At 43.5% G+C, this 22,684-nt stretch overlaps 1 protein-coding gene across 1 annotated transcript; it reads right to left on the bottom strand.

The window, feature by feature from the left end:
- Positions 1 to 631: 631 nt before the first annotated feature.
- LOC120718070 (A disintegrin and metalloproteinase with thrombospondin motifs 15-like) lies at positions 632 to 22,283 on the bottom strand. The gene is made up of 8 exons (XM_040006386.1): positions 21,071 to 22,283; positions 15,925 to 16,057; positions 13,851 to 14,018; positions 9,357 to 9,640; positions 9,085 to 9,262; positions 7,467 to 7,642; positions 6,617 to 6,792; positions 632 to 6,268 (listed from the first exon to the last, which is right to left on the bottom strand). Exons 1-8 carry the CDS (start codon positions 22,022 to 22,024, stop codon positions 5,491 to 5,493), a joined length of 2,847 nt encoding a protein of 948 aa, XP_039862320.1. The 5' UTR covers positions 22,025 to 22,283; the 3' UTR covers positions 632 to 5,490.
- Positions 22,284 to 22,684: the final 401 nt, after the last annotated feature.

Genomic DNA, 22,684 nt, shown 5'->3' with positions numbered 1-22,684 from the left:
AAAGCGTCACATTAGTACATTTTTCTCAGTGCCTAAAACAGGACTTTTATTTGTGTTAGGTAATCACAATGCCAAGTTTATTATGTAAGCAGCAAGTTGTGGGTGGGACACACAAATGCACATGTGCTGTGGACCCTACACAGGAGAGCAGCTGAGTGTTTAGCACACGTGTGTTAGGACGATCATTTTTCTTTGTATGAACTTGTGCTGTCACTGAGTCCAGTACCTGGTTAAGTATCCATTTCTCTTAAATATTGCCACAAGGAGACACATCGACCTGATTCTAGGTAGAAATGAAATGCACACACCTGTGTGTGATTCCCTGTGACAGCCTGCTTCAGCTAACCACACCTTCTAAAAAATGTTAAATATTATGACTAATAAGTCCTTAGATGATTGGAATGATGGTGTCTGCCCAACAATGCGTCAGGCTCGCTCGCCAGGCGGGTGTGTTATTACAGCACAGTCGAGACAAGGGAGCTTAAATCAGCAGAATACCAAAGTAGATGAATGAATGTGTTTTTATCTGTAGTCATGCTTCAGTTGAGGAAGGGCTTAAGTATCAAGACTGTCTCGTGTGGTGGAAGACTGCTTGGCACAGCAGAAATATGATGTAACAGCCAACAACATGTGAATGTGGAATATCTGAATATCTCAATACTTTATTTTATTCAGCTAGATAAATGTATACATAGTATACAATACAAGGGACAACAGTTAAAACAATATTATATGTGCATGAATAATAAAAATAACATTAAAACCCATTTAGATGGTGTAACTGGTCCCTCTAAACAAACGCAAAAAAGGTTTCTGTTAAAGGACAGAGTCGATCAATGCAAACTTCCAATAAACCCAACATTTGATCATCATGCATGAATTTATGATTCAAAGTAGAGCGCAGGACAACAGCTGAACACGACTTCAGACTAATCTTATACTTTAAATATTTAATTTAAAGACAAAACAGCCAGTTTTGGAAGAAAGACGTGAACAGTCTTTGATGTGAGTCAGTTAAGGTTATTATTTTCCTCCTTATCTGATTGGACAGACCTGTGTGACCAACGTAATAAAATGAACAATGTCATTGTCTCAGGTTGGGATTTGGGTTGGAGCTGGGGTCATTACTAACCACCAATCAGACTCCAGAGGGTTAACGTCTTAGTATCTACATATTTGATTGGAATTTTCACACGTTTAACATGCAGACGTTTCAATTTGTAATAGAAGAACTGCCAAAATGCATGTAAGGAATTAATGTGAAAGGAAAACCATAGTTCTGTAACACCCGTAAATGGTTTGCTAGTGGTCTGGTGAATATTGCGAGGACAATGGCGAGTACAGACATACCAGCACGCCGTGGATCAACTCTCTGTTCAACAACACATGTTAAAGCTACACCAGGGAGGAAAAACAACAGGAGCTGCTTGGTGATACATGTGATTCGGTTGTTTCCATAAGCTTCATCAGGAAAACACATTTTTCTTTTTGTAAACCACAAAGAATAAAATGTAACACTGGAGGAAACGGTCCAAAACGTTGTGTTATAAATGTAGGCAGATATAATAAATGAGCAAAAACAACAACAAAAAAATCATTCGTTCCCTTCCTGTTGCATGTTTGTCACATGTTGTGTTATATTATTAAACACATTTAATAGCAGACAAAGATGACCGTAAATAGAAAATGCAGTTTAAATAATGATTTGATTTATTACGAGACAACAGGGACAAAAGCTGCCTGGCCTCTGGTGAAAAAACCTAAACATTGGTTGGGCCACACTTTGCAGCAACCGAGTGTTTGCACAAACTAACAACGAGTGTTTGACATTGTTGTGGAGGAATTTTGGCCCACTCGTCAGTTCTTTCCGAATTGTTTTAATTCAGCTACACTGGAGAATTTACATCCTGTTTAAGGTCATGCCACAGCATCTCAGCTGGATTCAGGTCCAGACACTAACTTCCTGCGTTTCAGGTCATTTTGGCTCAAGTGGACTTTGAGGGACCATCTGACAGCCGGACATTCGCCTTCAGGATTTCAGCAGATTTCCTGATTCCATCAGTGTTGGCAAAGCAGACCAGACACACTCCCAACACCAAGACTTTTCCTTTTATCAAAGGCTGTGTTAGTTTGACACCAAATACTGAGACTTGAACTTTCCAAAAAGTTACATTTTTGTCTCATCAGTCCACACTTGGGGCTCATCGAGATGTTTCTGGACAATGTGAGACCATCCTACATGTTCTTTTTGGTCTGCAGAGGTTTTCTCCTTGAACTCTCCTTTGGCCTCTTTCATATGCTTGGATCATGAACTCTGAGCTAGCTGAGGCCTGCAGTTCTTTAATGTTGTTCTGGGGTCTTTTGTGACCTCCTGTGTGACTCACTGACACACTCTTAAGTGTGGTGAGCTGGCCACTGCTGGGAAGGTTGATCACTGGTCCAGGGTTTCTCCCATCATGGATAATGGCTCACGCTGTGGTTTTACCAACCTGACACATTGTGGTTAATCAGAGTTAATTCATGATTTACAGAGAGTGATTTCTCACACAGCTAAGTTTGGATAACTTTTAAACAACAATTAAAAACTGCAGTTTGTATCTACTGAGGTTTTCTTTGACTATTTCTGCTGCTGGCATTTTACTTTTAATGCTCTGTTCTTTAAGTAAATTCTCTGGTTGGGAGTCTTATTTATATTTTATCTATATAAATTTATTACAAATATTATTATTGACTTATTTTTTGCATGCAGTTTTAGTGCTCCATTGTCCTGCCATCGTCTCTGAGCTTACTCATTCTGTGTCCAGTCGAGGATGTGGACCGTCAGTAGAAATATATCTATCCTGCTAGATTTTCATCCCAGGAATTTTCCCAGGGGACTAAAGACAAATGTATCATGTCCACAGATAAATGTACAGCATGGCCCATCTGTCAGTGTCTGCAGGCGACCTAAAATGTGAAACCTTGGACTGTCTGCACAGCAAACTAAACTGGACACCATGTCGAAAGATGCTTGTGTTATATTCCACATTCTTGGCCCCATGTTGTTAAGCAGTTGCACAAGTGTTTTGTTTTTCATACACAAAGTGCTTTCGGGAGATTCTCACAGTGCATTCAGGTCTTATTTTGACTTGGAGGGATTTCTGGATTTCTGCTGCTTTTACCACTGAACCTTTCTGTTGAGTTCAAATTCACTAATCCCTCGAAGAGCAACTGGAAGCAGCAGCTTGAATGGTTCTTCCCACAAAGTCTGTCACTGAAGCATTTCTTAGGCTCCAGTTTACTTCAAAATTACATTGCTGTCATAACTGGTTTAGACGTAGTGATAACATAGCAAGACAGTTATGATTTCTTTTTACAATAACGGATTAATTTCCATAATCTTTAGAAGCTTTACTGAGGAAGGAAGCAAACTACAAACGTCTATTGTTTGGTCTGTAAAATGCAGGCAAACATAAGGCAGTGGTTTCACGTCACTAGTTTTGTCTGGTAAACCAGTCAAAATGCTAAATTCACTTAGAAAATGAAGTACATTATTGTACATTTAAAGGTACAGTGGGTACAGCTGATCGTCTCTTTTGTGGTCCCTTGTGGTTTGTGCTTTATGGAGTGTCTAGTCCTAAACCATGTAACTGGAGGGATGCAGCCACAAAGTGACGGGAATAATCTGCAGAAAATGGTCTGCGGCCGATTCAAACACAGGCACATTTTCATATGGGTTGTCTGCTTAACCAGGTGAACTATAGCCTTTTATTAGGTGTACATTTAGTGTATGCTAATACTGACTAATTGGGAGGACATGAGTGCATCTACAGAAAAGTCAACTTTGGCCGACCATCACCTTCTGAAATCTGAATGTGTTAAAAAAATAAGGAAACCTGTAAAATAATCATTTTAATCTTAGATTTGAAGGTTTTACTGAATGTGTCTACATACGTGAAGAAGCCGTGCAGCCATGTATGCTTTCATGTATAAGAACATATATGTACTTTAAAAGATACACAAAGATACCTGGAGGTCCAGGTATTTAGTCCTAGTTTGTATATTCATGCAGGAGTTACCTAAAGGAACACAAATGGAATTTGACTCTATTTCTGAAGGTGAGTGGGGTGAACAGCATTAGTTCATGAATTTATCAATCCACCATTTCAAGTTTTTACCTGATCTAAAGCCTCCTGGAGGTCAGGGTTTGTCAGTACCAAGCCAGATATGAAAACCACTCTGCAGAGAGCTGTGTTTCACTGTGCTAAGGCTTTGTGCCAGCTTACAGGTCTTTGGCAACATAGAAGAAGCAGCTGAACATGTGTTGTTGCTCTTTGCACAAAAGACACACACATTAGAAACAGCATCATACTGACCGACTACATTCACTGTATAGAATATAATTTCAGCTCAGCTCTAAACTTACTAATACTTTGGTCATTAATTCAGGAATTCTTTGATTTTTAGCTAACCTCTCATCATCCACCAGGTCACCTGTGAGCCATCCAGAGTGAAAGGAAAACTTAACGCAAAATTTCACTCTGTGACAGGGCTCGTACAGAGACAGACAAACACACGCACATGGTCAATTTAGAATCGCCAGTTAATCTGTGTCCACCGCACAGACACGGGAGACACAGCCAAAATCCACACAGATAGGACCAGACGGGATTTGAACCAATCAGGATCCACCACACCACCATGTCACCCTAACACTTTCTGAGTTTCTGTGCTATTTAAACCTAAACCTGTCGCTAACTCTAAAGAGTCACTAATGACCTGGATCTGTTTCTTTTTGGAGACATATAAAGCTGAGTTCTGTGTTTCATTTGTCCATATCAGACAACAGCCCATTGCACAAACCAGTAACTAAAAGGAAAGCGAACATGTAGAAACTGCATGGATCAAGGAGGCCTTAAATGTGACATATACAGTACCATGTTTCACATTTTCATCAGTTCCTCAGTATTGAGACAAGTCCAGTACACAGGCAAGACATCATCACAGCACAGTAATGCTTTTGAGATCGAATCTTACAAACTTTCATTTCCTTGCTTTGAGATCTCACCCTGTGTAGGTATACCAAGAAGTTTGTGATCGCTGTGTTTACAAGTCTTTTGAACGTTTCCGACAGCGATTAAAAGTCTTTATGTGCATAACGGAGTCTTTCAGTAACGGTCTTTCCACGTCTGGATAAAGCTGTGAGGATGCAGCAGCTCTGCTGCAAACTCTAAGTCTCAGAAGGTCTTTTGTATATGCAGGCATCACGTCATCGGTCCTGGAAGAGGTAGACAAACCACGAATCAAACCTCCCACTGCAGGTTCGACAGTTTGGGAGGGGGCGGTCTAAATGTCTGTCCTTCAGACCATGGAAAACGGCCCTCTCTGGTGTAGCCCCTTCAGTCACAGTAACAGTCACCTGACACAGCAAATGAATCATTATCGTGCTGATTAGGGCTAAAGGTTCACTTGACTGCTGAAGGTAACCCCCCAGGCTGCGCCTGCTCAGCTCTAGCATTGCTTCAGATTGCACAGGTCCAGCTCCTGAGGCTTCCTTTTCCCAGAGCAGTGCTCTCTGGGCAGATTCAGGCCGTTCTCGGTAATACAGCGCACCAGCCGCCTTTTAAAGCCCCTCCCACATGACTTGGAGCAGTGAGACCAAGTCCCAACATCCCACATGGGACACGGATCCCCGCATGCTCTTACTGACACGGGCCGGTCAGCACCATCACAGTCCACAGCAGGACGTCCATCCACACTCTGGCACTGTACCAGCCTCTTCTGCAGACCACTCCCACAAGTCACTGTGCACGAATCCCATCCACCTGTCACCCAGTGACTCACGGGTCTCTTCCCCATCACCTGCTTCTTAGACTCAATTTTGTTGTTATCAGCCAAGACGCTGTTCTGTGATTTATGACTTTTTTCTTCTTTCCACAGAGTCTTCTCCTCCTTGCTCTCCTTAGCGATGTAGAAGGAGTAGCGTACTCTGGGAGGAGTCATCTTCCCCACAGAGAGCACCTCCACAGTCAGAGGCTCCACCAGGGGTCTGGTGGCCTGAAGGATCTCCACAGATGTGGAGGTACCGCTGTAGCGCAGCAGGCTGCCCTTCACCAGCAGGTCACGCTCAACAGCTGACACCACGTAGTTGCCGTTCAGGAGGTACTTCCCGTGGCGGTTCTTCACGGCTAAGTAGTTTTCATCGCTGACCATTCCTCGGTAGCCCCGCTGACGGATGTCAATGTTGGACGCCCCAACGGGCAGCATCACCACAAAGTTGTAGCCATGGCTGCAAATGAAAAGGTGTCAAACACTGATGATGTCCAATCGAGTGGTTTTAAATTACAAGTGCCAAAATATCATTAATACAAACTAATTAGGTCCCATGTGTTAGTGCACAATGCAAACAACTAAACTTAGCACAATGACAGAATCCAGAATAAGACCATGTGCCATTTCTACCAGAACCAGTCTTACCAGTACATCTTTGTGTCTTTGTTTGAAGCGTTTTATCAAAATCGATACTTTATCTTTACGATTTGATTCCACTTTGCTGATGTACTGAATTTAGAAACATTCTGTCACATGGAGCAAACTGTAATGTACTAGGTAAAATTTGTATGTGGGCATTACTTACACTGGCTTGGTGAACAATCCTGAGACCTTCTTGCAGCCTTGGTTGTCCCCACCACATACACCACACTTATCAAACTTCCTGTTAGAGTCCAGCTTGCCGTCACAGCCTGCCTTGATGCATTTTCCCTGAACGCACACAGACGTAGTGTCCGGGGAACAGGGCGTCCCATCCACAACCTGCCACATTCACATCATGCATGAATACACACATCAGAGAGAGCTACCAGCCTTTACTTTAAATAAAGCAGAGCCATAAATCACTACAAACCAAGAAGCTTCCCCAGACTGATTGCCACACCATGTCAGTGAGACGTTGGCTTGTATTTCTGCTGATTTCATAAAAGGTTGCTGAGAAGCCACAGCTGTGCAGTGATTCTGTCTCTCCATCTTTGACTTTCTCACCACTCTATTGATTCTCTGCTGCCACCAAAACATCACCTGTCACTTTAAAAGTGATGGACGTAACCATCATCTCCCAAACTGTGAATAAGACCAACCTTTCTAACTCAAAGCTTCAGCATCCCATCAGGTTTTGACTCCTGACTTCTGAAGTGTTAAATACTGAGGAGTTCAGATTCATTATGAAGCATAATAGTTGATAGGCCGGTGTCATGTCTGAGCTCGTTACACAGATACAAGCGTGGCAGGACTTTCATTTTGAAATTAACTGCAGCGTAATGAAAGCTAGCAGTGCTGATCTTTGTACTGTGTACAGCCATCACTTATCTTTCATTTAATGAACATAATTTGTGTTCTTGAACACGTTTTTCAGTGTGTTAAGAAAGAGTTGATAGAAACAGATACAATCAGACTTGTTTCCTGAGTGGAACGGCTGAAAATCAGATGCATACCTTTGGAGCAAGGACGTAGAAGTATCCGGTCCCATTGGCACGGCAGATGAGCTTGCATTTGTCCCTGGGAGAGATGCCTGAATATTTGGGAACCCAAACCACAGACGAGCCCAGCCGATTGGTGTTCAGGTTTAGGCCGTTGAAGGCCTCGCATTGCTCCTCGCGGAAGCTTTTATCTGGAAATGAAGCAACAGCCTCAAATTAGATGGACAACTACAACGCTGAAAATTTGGTCCTGCAATTTTGTTAGCCCTGACTTTGCTCTAAAACGTGTCTTTTGCAGCCGGGCTGAAAAACAGAGCCAGAGCTCATGGGGTCATGCCATTCTGGCTACATCAGCCTTTTAAACAGGTTCTGTTTTTGGTATTTTCAGCATTTTCAGTTGGGATGAGTCAGGATGAGGATTAAGGTGTTTGGTAAAAAGCTTTCTGGGGTAACTTTGACTTGGGTTGCTGGACTATAAACTGCAAAAACAGACAAAACGTTTCAGCACAGACCTTGAAGAACATATATAATTTTATTTTATGCAATCTGTGACACTAATTAGGTCTCAGCCTGAAGCAACACAGAGTTTGATTACCATTGTAGGCTGTCAAGGTCAGTGTCACACTGGCCTAAAGACTAGATGGAGACCACCTGACAACCACCAGTTGCTAGGGAAAAAATCAGTATTCCCCAACTGGTTGGAGGCAGTCATTGGCAGTCTCTGTAAAACTGATTGCTGGAGCCGCAGCCACGCACTACAAAAGGACAGTTAGCATTGCTGGTGTTTGCTGCTGTTGCTGTGTAAAACTGATTGACCTGTTGGCTAAGCAGCAGTGAAACTGTGAAGAGTGGGATACAAATCAGACATTTAATCTGCCTTCAAATTAAAAGTTGACTGTTTTGCTGGATTTAGTGGTAAGGCACTTTTACTTTGAAAGCAAACGTTCTCCATTTCCAATTTGTAGCACGTTTTCAAGTTTCACTGCTGCTCTGTGGTTAATATCTGACATTGTGGCATGTGTTATAGAAACTAAAGTTTGGAGGTTGTGTGACTGATCCCACCTGGTGACAGACAGCAACAGGTCCAAAGTAAATGAGGTTATGAAAGGGTCCTCGACCAGCCTCTAGGCCTGTGTGAATGAGCTCTAAGCTAGCCAGCTGTTAGTTTGCAGCAGTGCCGTTTTACTTAAGAACCAACTAACTTTTCATTAATTAAATAATCTTAATGCTGAGCTGACTTAATTTCTTCGAACACACAGCAGAAACTGCCGTACCAGGTTAGCACTAGCTAGTCCCATTTATGCTGCTGTTTCTGTGCTCATGAAAACTGTTAGCAAGTAAGCTAACAGGAAAATACCCAAGCAAAGTCTATGACGTATTTATACACCTCCCTGACTGTTTTTAAATTTTCTGACTAAAACTGAAGAAAATGTTAAAAATACTGAACACATGTTTGCATTTTAATCGAATGCTAATCTAATACTTGGATATAGGCTTAAGGAGCCCTCCTTGGGGGATTTATTGCAGGATTTTGCCACCTTCTGTTTGAATTACTTGCCATCACTGGACAAAAATACTCAGTTATGGTTGCTAAGGTTTATTTTTATGGTGAATGGTCCGAGGATCAGCGTACCTGTGTCAGGACAAGGGCTGAGGTTACAGGAACGGTACTTGACACGAAGGCCGTAGCAGTATTTGCCTCCGTTTTCAGGGACAGGGTTGTTGCACTGTCTTCTGGCCAGCTGAACTCCGCCTCCACAACTTCTGGAACAGTCACCAAATGAACCCCACTTCCCCCACCGACCATCGACCTGAGACAAAAGAACGATCAAAGCTGTTCACTAGTCTGTGACAAAAATGCTGGAGCAGGATGGGATGCTGCTTTCTTTCCACACCCCGTCTCACCTTGATGTGCTCAGTGCTGTTCTTCACAGAGCAAGCCCCCTGGTAGCAAACCTTGCCGTTGCCACAGCTTGTGCCATCGGCCCAGGGGAAATGTCGAGTTTGGCAGACCAGCTGTCCTCGGGCCTTTCCCGTGCACCACAGCTTGGAGCAGGGCTGCATGTAAGGGCAGGGTTTGGAGCCGGGGCCAAATGCAAGCTCGCACTGACGGTGCAGGCTGTAGCTGGAGCCGGGCAGGTTGTCGGGCAGTGTCAGCTGCTTCTGAGGCTGGTCCAGCAGACAGTCTCCTAGAAACACACCGAGAGTAACAGCAAAGCTTTATTCGTGGAGTGATCAGTTTCTTTAAATAGCTACACTAATCAATATTATTACAAAAGGAGAAAAGCCTTATTTGCATGTAGGTGGTGCTGACTGAGAAAAACCTGTTATGTAGTTTATCTATGCACTAACAAGTGTTTGTAGCTGTTCACTGAGCTCACTGTTTCTTACACCCTTGAATGTTTTGGTTCAGTCTCTTTACTCTCATCATTTTGTGCAGCAGGAAATGTGTGCACTACACTACATCACCTACCCAGTACCAAAGAAAGTCTGCAGCTAGCAGACGAACATTTTGCAGCTAAAAATGGGATGAGGATGTGAGGCGGTGACGAGAGCAAACACAGAACAGATGAAAGAAATGTAAATTGTGCACTTGTGTTTACCAGGTGGAAAGAAGCATGGCTGTCAATTAATTCAAACATTTCAGCATTGAATGTTGCCGGTCCTCTTTTCTCAGAGTCTGGTCATAGTTGAAAAACAGCTGCGACATGAAAGTGGAATGAATGTCACGGAGGATAAGAGTCTGACGTGTTCACTATGTCACTAAAGAAACACAGTTTAAATGTACAGAACTGTATGGGGCCTAAACGTGTTTAAAAACAGGAAACAGGCTCTGACAAAGCCGGTCTGCCTGCACGGCCACGCTGTTCTTTGGGCTCCTGTTCATTATTATCCGCATTTGTCTTTGCAAAAACCTCGTCTATATTTCTCCCTTTGCAAGTGATGGTCTGACCCGACCTTTATTCTCCGACACATCGAGTTCAGTTTTTGGCGTCATAACATAGCTGTGGACGGGACATCGGGATTTCAACCAGGTTTGCTTGGATGATGCTTCCTGTCACCTGAACGTGTGAAAACTCATTCGAGGTCACTGAGCTTCATCAGTCAGTGGAAATTTAATTGAAAATGTAACCAGTGTACGTTCACCTCATGCATTCATTTTGATTTGTTTTATATGACACTGACGCTGAGGTACATTTAGGTAAGTTAATGTAAGGTCCTGGCAGGGAGATAAACAATGATGCACGTTTAACATTATGTCGGACTTAAACCTGCAGCATCAAAGCCTATGGAAGACAGGCACTGCTTGAACTTATAAATAATGTGTGAACAAGCAGAGTGTGCTCTGCATGAGACGGTGCAGACGCCTGATCGTGTTTAGTTAAAGCTAATGACTCAGTACTGTTAGCTTGTTCAGGTTCATTTGCTTGTTTTAGGAACGGCAGTCGTTGGTAGCTGGAGATTAGGGGTGATATAATAAATTAGTACATTTAATGACTTCACTTACAGTCACCCTCAGGATGGTTAATCACTCTGTTGGTGTATTTATAATCCAGAATAGAACAAATGTGTATTGTCATTATAACAGTGTTACAGTGAAAAAGCGTCCTGCTTCTCTGCTGTACGTCAGGACGTGTAAAATAAACTGAGAGAAAGGTAAACACAGGTACAAATAATACTGGAAAAGGAAAATAATACATTTTATTATAAAACATTAACATAATATAGAATCTGTATTTTTAATGTGTGAGCTGTACGTCCTCCAAGAAGGCAGGAGGAAAGAACAGGTGATGTTCACAGTGAGTGGGGTCCTTTGTAAAACAGCTGGAGTCAGTGGGGAGCTGTGACGCCGTCACCACCTGCTGTGGATTCTTGTTGTTCCCTGTAAGCAGCTGGTCAACCTCAGCACACGGCAGCAGGTCAGGAGTGTTGAAGACTGAGGCTACGTCCACACTAATGCGCTTTCGTTTGAAAACGCATCATCTTCTCTGCGTTTTGGCCGCCCGTCCACACTGAGACGCCGTTTTCCCCGAAGGAAAACGCAGTGTTTAGAAAACGCTCTCGAAAACGAATTCATTTGAAGACGGTGCTTTTGCGTCGCAGTGTGGACAGCGAAAACAGAGACTTTCAAAAACGATGATGCACTTTAGTCATGTGATGCAGTCATGTGGCCAATTAACCTAAGATAGCGGAGGACGTTATACAGCAGTTGTTTTGTTTGCTCTCAGTTTTGTCAGCCCTAGTATTCTCACTCGCTTTTGGACCTTTGTTCTTTTGTGTTACTCGCAGCAGCAACTCCACCTCGTTGTTAGTCCATTTAAAAAACTCGCTGCTTTTCCTCGACATCTTGCCGACGTTTCAAAGAGCCAGAAAGTAAATAAGCAGCAGACAGAAATGAGGCAGGTCGAATCTTCTTGCGTTTCACGCATGCGCAGTAATAGAACGTAAGCGTTTTGGGCCGTTTCAATGTGGACGCACAACTCTGTGAAAACGACAGAAAACGATAGTGTGGACGCCGAGCGTTTTCAGACAAAAACGCCGTTTTCAAATCTATCCTGGCCAGCGTGGACGCAGCCTGAGAGAAGTTGAGTCAGCAGGTGTTGATGCAGACGATGGATTTGAATGTGACGATCTGTTGTGAAGATACTCACACCTACCACATATTCCCTCTCTACCTCCTCTCTGTGCAGGCAGAGGACCGACAGCTCAGTGCGCTTTGAGTTCCAAACTCCACTGTTTCTTTATTCCCGTTAGGTCCAGGTTATTGTGACAGCACTAGTCTGTCAGATGCTGCTTCACTGTTCAGGAAGGCCTGAGAGAAGGTTAGTCTTATTGGAGCTTGTAGGACTACAATGACCTCAGTCCACTGATGGCACTGGGTGTTTTGGCTGGAGGACAGCCGGCAGCTTGTAGATAGACATAATGTGTTTCCTTATCCAGAGAGCGTAGGAGGAAGTTTATGAAACCGTGTGCGAGGTTACAACTTCAGAATTGAATAGCTGTGCCTGCTGAAGCAAGAATGTCCACCTGTGTTCTCTAATATCAAGTAATATTCCATAATAAATGCATCTATATTATACTTCTCATGTCCTTGGCAGTTATTGCTACATTAAGGTAAACTTGGAACCATCATATATTCCATAACATATGAGAAACGTCCTCGGCTCTCTTGATCCATGGCCTCACCGGAGAAATCTTCATGATGACTTTATGGTCTCGATCACTAATTTAAGGTCTTCAAATCCAACACCTGCAAGTTCTCCTCTACCTGCGTGGGTCCTCTCCAGGTACTCTGGCATCTCCCCACTGTCCAAAGACGTGCACCTAGTGGTGGCACAAGCTGCACCTTTCACCTCATGATTGATAGCTGGCGTATCGTTCAGCACCACATAAGGAGAAGAGGATGGGTGAAGATTGCAGCCCCCAACAACAAACAGGTGATATCATGAGGTCTATGTACATCGTTTACATACAGTTGGTGGTTTTCTCTGATTCTGGCTCAAAACTCTAACATGTAGTAAAAAAACAAATTCTCATCCAAAGAATGAAACATGAAGACCACAGGAAACAGAACCCAGACTGAAAATCAACAATCCAGATGGGACGTCCACCATGTCTCTTACTGATGTCTGACCGGCAGATAACACTAATCACTCCGTTAACTTGTCTTTTAGAAATTTGCTCTTGGCTAGAAATGAAGAAACCGAGTGATCCGTCAGAAAAACAAGATTTCTGGACAAGGATCCAGAATTTTCATTTCACGTACACCAGTTAAGTACAACTTTATTATCAAATCTGAACTCATGACAACTTAACGTCATATATGAATGAAATGCTGTGGCCTTGCCTCGGCTGTTCATCAGTCATGTAAAACAACTGTGTGACCAGTTGGTCCACATCAAGCCTCAGCATCAGCGTTCTGCCTGACGACAGGTGAGCTTAGTTTTTCACCTCGATCACATTAGGGGGGCGTGCTAAGCCGTCAAAAACCACTAAAATGTTGCCCCTGCAATGACAAATAGTATTTATATAAAATTCTCTATAACCAACATCTTTATAGTTTGCAAAGTCATTTGACTAATTACTACGTGTGCACCTTTTAAAAGTGGCCTGGTTCTAACTAAACACTCCAGTGATAAACTTGCTTTAGATAAATTGCTCCGACTTTTTAAAATAAAACAATATGATTGTGAGGCACAGTTCAATAACTGAATCCAAATGATTGAAAACATGTGAAACAGAAATATCATTTGGCATGAAATCAAGCAGAAATTAACAAAAAAACCCGATTTTGTGGGTACAGTCAGATTGCTACCAGCTGAGAGCTGGATGACGAAGCCTGGACATAATTAGATGTTAATCAGAGTCCAGAAACATAAGCAGGAAGTGTTTACTAACCGTGACCTCTGTCCAGGAACTCGGTAACGATGGCTGCACTGCACACAGACCAGGGTCGGCTCCTGTCTATCTGAATCAGCGTGGGAGACATCATGTGGTTGTCCTTTAGTTTCCCAAATACCTCCTCACATGCCTTCACATTGTCATGGGGCATGTTGAAAACGTGGCCTGAGGGAAAACAGTGGGAAGAGGAGGACTCATTTTGGTTCTGTTTTCAGTAAAACACGAGCACAATGAGTTCGTGCGGAGATAAAGAGAAATGCGAACATATTAATGCAAAGAGAAATCGTTTACATACACACAGCAGCTCTACTCAGTCATCTGAAGCTGATGTCAGGAACAAAGCACTTTATTTCCAAAGGAAATCATTACATTCCCTAAATACAAGCAGTGCCTTCCAAAATAAAAAAGAAACATAAACTGTGGTTTTAATGCGGTCGTTCATGAGACCGGATTATTTCGAGGGGGAACTTGTGTAATTACTTAACATATATGAGGACAGTGTAAACCAATGCCTCTCCTGGGCCTCTCGGGTTACTCGTGTATCTGGTTTCAGGCTAAAGCCCTCTGTTTTTCAGCAGGTTTCTCAGCGGTCACTCAGTCTCAGGAGTTTTTACAAGTTTGTGCAGTTTAATGCTATCTATTACTAAACATTAAGGCAGCAGGCGGAGAAGAATTACCTATTTATGTTTTCATTAGGAGTCACAGATTTCTGCTGGTAATTTAGCTAGCTAATAGGCTCTTCACAAATACTGGAAGAATTTTACAAAATGAATTTATTATGGTGCACAATCACCGTAATACATTGAAACTAGGATTTCATATAACCTGGTAACTGTCATGTCAGAATAAAAACATTATCCAGAGTATGTCATGGTTCTGGGTCTGTGAGCCAGTGTTGTGTGTATTTTAGTTTTATTTCATCGATTACTGTATTTTTCTCCATGTTTCCATGTCTTATTTTGAAAGAGTGTTGTGTTCTTTGGTCATTGTATTTAGTTTCACTTCCCAGTAGCGTCATTAGGTTCATGTGTATCAGCTGTGTCCTCGTGTGTTTTCATTCCCCTAATCACCCTTGTGTGTATTTAGCCTGTGCTTTTCTATTCAGTTATTGTCAGGTCGTCTGTTATCCCCCCCATAGTCACAGTGTTTCTTAGTTTGCTTAGTTTTTATGTTTAACTCCTGCCACCAGGCAAATAAAGGCTCGCTTTTCATTAAAACCAATCAGCATCTGCTTTTAGGTCTTATTTCCAAATACACCGGCGCACCCCGCCGCGACAGAGTAAAAACGAAGTGATGTTTGTGGGTTGCGTAAGAGGCTAAGCTAATGAGGCTAACCTGGCTACAGCCAGTCTAACAAAGAAAAGCACTGGGGGCAGGGCTAAGAGCTAGCTGTTTGTGCCAAAGTGTACTTTGTAACAGTACTTAGTAGAGTTTGGATGAAGCAGGCGAGCCACTCCCAGTATCTTCAGACCTTTATGCTAAATTGCTTGCTGTAGCTAATAGCTAACTCACAGACACGACAGTAGTATGAATCTGCTCGTGTCACTCCAGAAGATTTCCGTGTCACTCACTTCCACCCCAAATGTTTGGAGATGAACAATAGTTTATGTATGTAGTTTACAATTAGCAGCCACTGCTGGACATACCAGTAATATTTCCTGTGCTTTCGTTGCCCTTTTCCTTTCCACTGACTGGCTGGACTGTTAAAGATGTTGCTTTATGATATCAAATGAAATAGTTGAGATTTTTCACAGCTGCCATTTGCAGCTGCCAGAAGACAAAGTTACATGGCAACACTGAACGCTGCTTTTGATTGTAATGATACTGATTTTCAAACACAACATCAGATGAAGGCAATTAAATCATTTGACAGATTGAAACCCACCAGTCCCCCAGGATCAAGACCAAGAGCCGCAACCATACAATTCATTATGAAAATAATAAGTCCCACAGGCCGGGCTAGTCTGCGCACTGATTATGCACATACAAGTTTGTCAAACCCCAAATAAAAAAGTCATTCTGTGGTCGTGTTGGTTTAGTATGAGATGTATAATGTGAGAAAACTTCTGACCAAGTTCATGAGCAGTCGTGAAAGCCGAGGGTAAGCCGTCATCCTCGATGACGGAGCAGCTCCTCTTCGGGTCGCACATGGTCCCAACATCAGCCATCCCCAGCGTATCGCAGGTCGTGGCTCCACAAAGATCCTGGTGACACAGAGACAAATGTGTGCTTCTTTATTCTCATTGGAAGCCTGAAAAATCAGATTGGACTCGGGCCATGTTCCAAACATGCTATGTGTGGCTGGGCCCTGAGCAACACATTGAACAGACCATGAAAGGAACTAATTCAAAGCATGTGGGAGTGTGGTTTGCTTATTCCCTGTTCTTAAAATATATTGAAGCAGAGGGTCGGGGGAGATGGGCTGCCACAGATTTCCTCTTTGTGTTTCTGTACAGAGGTAAGAATATACCTCCAGCGCAGCGCAGAGTGGAATAAATCCACAGGAATCTATCTGACTGTGTTCATCGCAAAGTCTGTTCCCATCTACTCTCTGCTTACATTCACCCATTCTTAATTTACAGAACAGTTCAAAGTAAATTGTTGGTTTTATTTGAACATGTGATGTTTTTATATTGATAAGAATCAGTCTGTTGTTTTATTTGTTGTCTGAGCGCCTTTATTAAATATATATTTGTCCTGATATGTCCTGTTGTACCCTCTGTACAACATTTTAGAGAAAACCTGTAGTTTCGGAGCACCCAGATGCCACCAAATACAGGTTTCCCCCCCAAAATACAGACAGTACTTTAACCTACACTTGATGTAAACTTCACAGCACTCCTTCAAAGTGGTATTCAGAGTAAAACTCCACAGTCTGCTGCACCAGAACTGAACACGGTCGTGTGCCTTTATGGTGGCTGCTGGTTCTAGAAAAGTAATTTGATTGAATTGCAAAAGTGTCATGATTGAAGTAAGTTGTACAGAGGAGTCGTCTGTACTCAAAACAAAACTTCCAAAACCAGGATGATCCCCACACCTGTGCCCACATTTACAGCTGTGGTGTTATCTTCTAGCTATGCTGTTAATGTAGTTTGAGAACAAGGAGGACAGATCACTGGTGGTTTTGTCCAAACTGAAACATTTCAACAAGTGTTGGGTTGGTTTCCATGTGTGACACTGAGGGTCCCCAGAGGAGCTCTCCTTTGGATTTCAGTCGTCTCCTAAATCAGCACCAATGTGCAAAGATTCAACATCGAGTATCAGAGGTGTTTATGTTCCTTCCAGAAGAACACTGATGTGTTGCTTCATGAGGTGCTGGCCTTGCTGTAACCACCAGTGGATCAAATTTTGGAAATGGTCGTTGCTTTGATTTATGGCTGTGTTTATATAAAACTGGCGTTCCCATCAGCCTCAGGTGTATACTGCGCTTGTTGTTAACAAATGTCAGCGTTACAAAGTGATGAGTTATATAGTGTGGTTTTTCAAGCGATCGGCTGAAGGAAAAGGAAAGTCCCTTAAGGATTTGGAAAGCATCTTTCTGCCTCAGTGGGATGCAGCTGCTGAGCAGGATGTATCCAAACTTACAGCTGTGTCAGCGAGCATGTTGAAGTTAGCTAGCGAGACAGCCGACAGGTTGGACTGTGCATTTTGGAGTGATTTGCATTAATCTTCGCGGGCTGATAATTGCGGTCTGGCATGTGCTTCAGATTTTGTGATAATGACACCTTTTGATGGCAGTGCTGCTTGTTCTTCTGGCTGCTCTCTGTAGGGGTCGCCATGGTAGATCATATCCCAGCATCCTCCTCTCTCACACCAACCCTTTGCATGTCCTCCTTCACTATTTCTATAAAACTCTTCTTTCTCTTTTACTCACTACAAAATGTGGAGCTTCCTTGCAGCTCTACAATCAACGTGCTTTGTTGAACATACCTGCGATCCGTCCTCTGCACTTGTCCATCTCAGCTTTGCCTCTCTTTGCCTACAAACACTTCTGTCACACATCACAAAGTCTCACGAGCATAATGTAAACCTTCCCTTTACAAATCAACCCTGACACTCGCCCCACCGACTCCACCCTGCCAGCACTGCCTTACTTCTGCTTTCATCTTCTCTCCATAGCATTTCCCCATGCTATCTTCCATCTGCTTCCTTTTCTCACTACAGATTCCAGCGTCGTCCGCAAACATCATAATCCACAGAGATTCCTAGCTGACCTCATCCGTTAGCTGGTCTTGCTGCCAGCAAAGCGAGCCTCAGAGTCAGTAGTGTACCACAGTTCTGGCCCCATGGCTGGGCCACCACCACCACAGCTCAGAAACCACACTAGCCAGGTTTCAACTAAAACTGTCACTCTGAGAGACATTACCAAGCTTGTTGCTGGTTATTTGTTGTGGCTCTGGTGTTGTGGTTAACCACACTTACCTAATACAAACCTGATAGCGATAGAGCTAGCACAGCCAGAGCTACATTAGCCAATAGGCTAACACTCTCTGTGCAGTCTAACCAACGTGTCCACGCTAACACTGTTTATTTTTGATAACTTAGTAACATGACAAGTCACAGATTGTAATGTAACAACTCACTATGAACACTAAGTGACACTAACAAATACAAATAGACTAGTGAATGAGTACGACGTTTCCACTGCTTACGTCCACATTAGTCTTTGACTTTAGCTCAGAGCATCGCTGCACACGCTGCACGTGCTTGGTGTTCAACATTACAGCAAACTGTATTTTCCCACTGAACTTCTTCTTGGAATAATGGCCACAATTCAACGATTATCAGTAATTTTGTAGCAAAGTTCTGTCACGAGGCTCACTGAAAAGGTTTCTTTGTGTCTCTGCTTCATTATGTCAAGTCAGGAATGATTTTGTAGCCAAGTGGCTTTCATGTACCTGTGTGTTCCAAGTAAATATGAAGACAGCTGAGAATGAACTTGTTAACCCAGTGTTGGCCCAGTAAGGCTGAAACACACACTGCCAACCATGTGTACTCCACACATCTTAGACTTCATAACCTATTGCATTATTTTTTCCAATGCAGCAGCTGGAGTCACTGTGCCCTACAAGGACAACAGCACTGGACCTGGACTTTCCTATATATAACAGTGTACAGTGTGATTAAGGGATGGTTCCCAACACTGGAACAATTTTTCATTCTTTTTGACGTAAATGTTTCTGTATGTTGCTACGTGTTAAGCAAAGGAGGCTGACGTGTATCAGGCCGTCAGCCAAAGTGGACCTAATGGAAAAATGACCCCCGATAATGAGCAGGCATTGAAGAGGGAGAGACGGAGAAGTAAGAATCAGCCAATGTTTACAGCTCTGGTGACCACATGGGATTATCTGACAGCTGTGAACAGGCTGAACTCTTCAGACGATGCCAACTTACATCAGCTTGAATAAATGAGGGAGTCTTTGGAATTCTAGCTGGATTCTTACAGAGTTTTCGATAGTATGAAGATTGCCACTACAGGCAGATAGTAATCCAGTTCCTATTCGGCTGAGGCAGATAGAGGTGAGGTCTTTCATGGAAAGAACTGGCTCAGCTGGTCTTTTCCACTGACGCACTGCAGCAGCCAACAGAAAAGGGGACTCGCAGAGCTGTGCAAGTCCTGGGATGTAGCTGCACCTATACTGAGCCTACTGATCGCTAGTGATGGGTAAATGTGGCAGCTGTGCAGGAATCATAACAAGTCTCCACAGTGACACTGGCCATTTGTGTTATCATCACATCTTGATAACGATAGCCTGTGACACAGAGTCACAGACAAGCACTGTTGCCGCCACTACTGCTGCTGCTGAGGATTACTCTTAAGGTCTCTGGGAGTTTGCATCGTCGTCAGGCTTGCTCTACACTCTAACAATCAAACCTAGAAGCAACAAGTAAGCCACCTTTTAAAACTGGGGTGATAAACACGACAACCTTAATTAGCTGTGGTCGTGTGAAATGGGTGTTTGAAACCCTGCAATGCTGGAAAGTCAGTATCAAACTACTGGTTACAAACTCAGGGCCCCTAGTCTATTTATACCACCCACTAAAGACATACTAATCAAATAGTTATAAAAACACGAAACAACCACAGAAATGCAAAACAGCTCAAAAAAGCTGTGAAACAATTACAAGGAGGTGGAGAAACACTAAATCCCTGCAAAGAGACAGTTTCAAACAGCAATGCAAAGAAAAAAGACACAGAGACGTAGTGTCGATATAAAGAGACGTGAAGTAAAAGCAAAACAAACAGAGACACGAAACGACCTCAAGAAATCAACAACTGCAAAGGGGAGCAAAGTACTACGAAAGATACTACGAAACACAAACCAACATGATGCCCAAAAGAACAGCGATGAGGCCCAACAAAGACGTGTAAATGACTACAGAGATACAAACGACCCCAACAAAAACTCACTGTGTGACGTAAACAGACGCAAACATACAAAGAGACAATCAAAACATTAATCAACTATAAACACGTGCTAAACAACCTGAGACAGACACACAATGATTACATCAATGGTCTCAAACTTACATGAGCTGCGGGCCACTGCTGGCACTGTCGTCTCATTGGACGGACACTTTATGTTCAAGTAGTACAAAAACAAACAAATAAACAAGAAAACACCCACAAATATTTCCTAAAATGTTTTGTTTGTTTGTTTTTAAAATTTCAAATATTGTATAAAAAGACCAAACTGCAAACGTGAACACAGATTTAAACTAACTGGATCCTTTCATTGAACAAACACACTGGTGCTCTCTGTGCACACACGTGGCAGCACTGCTGCTGCCGTGTGTTCGTGTTTAACAAATCAAACTGCAGACATGAGTGTGAGTCTGTCACTGAGTAACGCAGCCTCAGCGTGTTTGTGCTCTCTGCTCATGTCGCCTTCATATTAAATCATTTTGGGCTTTTTAAAGAACTTATTTTAACATTGCACTCGACAACAAACAAAAAAGTCACCTCAAGGGACAAACTGCGTTATATTTCTTCATGTCAGCAAGTAGGGCCACAGGTTTGAGACCCCTGGATGACACAATGCATCTACTTCAGCTACAGCTGTGTTTTAGTCTTGGTGTCTAAGTGGACAGGGGGCCCTGTATGTGTTTGTGCCCCAGGCTCCAGGATCTGATCATCTGTCCATGAGTGCAGTAGTTCTGTTCTCTGCAGCACCCACACGAAGCATCTCTAATGCAGCTCTGGCTCTTTGACCTACCTGTTTAGTGAACAGAATGGCTGTGTCCCAGTACTCGGGGTGCTTGTCACTGTGTTTATTTAACTTCTTCTGCCAGGAGCAGAAGTTGCGCAGAGTCAGAGCAGCATTACTGGAAACCTTCGGTCCCTTGTCGTCGTCGTTTATCACCATGAAGCCCACCACCACTATGTTTATGGAGTTGAGGATGCTGGGGTGCTTGTAAAGCCTGGCTGCTACTGACATGAGGGTCAGAACGTAATGCTTTAGGCCATCCCCGTGAAATTTAGCCATAGATTCATCTGCCACAACCAGCACCTCCACAAACCTGGGGACGGCGGCGAACCTCTTAGACCTCCCCAAGGAATTGAGCACAGTCTCGGTCAAGCCGTCCGTCTCCAGTTCTCTCATGTACTTGTATCTCTCCAGGGAGACGGTGAAGTTGGTGTCAGGTGGAACTTCACACCTGCTGGTGAAGTTTCCAGCTGAGTGCGCTGCGCGTCTGCGGCGGCGAATGATATGCGTCCTGTCGAAGGAGTTTCCACGCACAGAAGCGGCCCCTGCGTCTTCAGTCTCGGTCTGGCTAATAAAATATTCCATGCCGTTATAGAAGAATCCCCCCTGCAGGCCTTTGCACAGGCTCAGCGCGGCAAAGGAGTCGGGGTCTGCGTTGACATCGCCGGAGTAGAAGCATTCCCTGAATTCAGAGCCTGCAAAGGTGTCGGGTGCTGAAACACTCGCAGCTGCAATGAAACTGGAATCTGGAGACAGGTGGAGGTAAAAATCCTCTCTGAATGCACGAAGTCTAAACACGATCTCATCTTCATTCATCTGCTCGGCGCGCCGGTGCAAATACACTCCGGGCTTTTTCTGACTCAGGCGAACAGGTCTGCAGAAATCGACCTCCATGCAATGTGTCACCTTCAAATAAAGCAAGAACTGCGTAAAAAGAACGAAAGAACTGCTCGGCATCGCCATCTCTGCTCCCACTCGGGACAGTCCGCCGTTCAAGAAGTTGTGCGCAATGGCACCAAGCTCAGCCCATGCGTCTTTTAAAAGCCTATGCACTCGCGCGTCCTCCCTGCTGCTTTCCCATCTTGCATCGTTTCCTGTCTGCACGCGAACTTCTCTGAGCTGCTCAGTTTTAAAGTCGCGCTAAACTCGAGCATCGCTGTCAAACAGAAATCTGAGTGCGTGTGCAGGACGGAGCTCATTGGCCAGGCTGCGCGCTTTGTGCTGCAGAGCGCAGCCACTTGTAGCTCTCCAAATATTATTGTTGCCGTACAGCATGAGCGACATGAGCATCATCCCCACGCAGTCTGCTCAGACAACTCTGAATCAGACATGTTTCAGAAGAGCACACAGAGCATCACTTGATCAGAAATAGATACACTGATAAACGTTGGTCATGAATTTCAATCTCATCAAAACATCAAGCAGAATCATTTACATGATATCATTGGATTAGGTAATAACGTGTATGTCACTTTAATGTTGCAGCTGGAGGTGATTTGAGTGACTTCAGTACTGCTGGATCAGTACAAGGGCATTAAATCTGTAATTTAATAAAGTACAGCAGTGAATGTACAAAGTTGGGGGCAGGGAGGATGGGCTCCAGCCGCTGGCCTCTGTTCTGTT

Source organism: Simochromis diagramma, unplaced genomic scaffold (assembly GCF_900408965.1).
Source record: "Simochromis diagramma unplaced genomic scaffold, fSimDia1.1 OVJJ01000024.1, whole genome shotgun sequence".
Lineage (NCBI taxonomy): Eukaryota > Metazoa > Chordata > Actinopteri > Cichliformes > Cichlidae > Simochromis > Simochromis diagramma.
The sequence above is the reverse complement of the archived record's forward strand: the minus strand, read 5'-3'. Positions and strand labels throughout refer to the sequence as shown.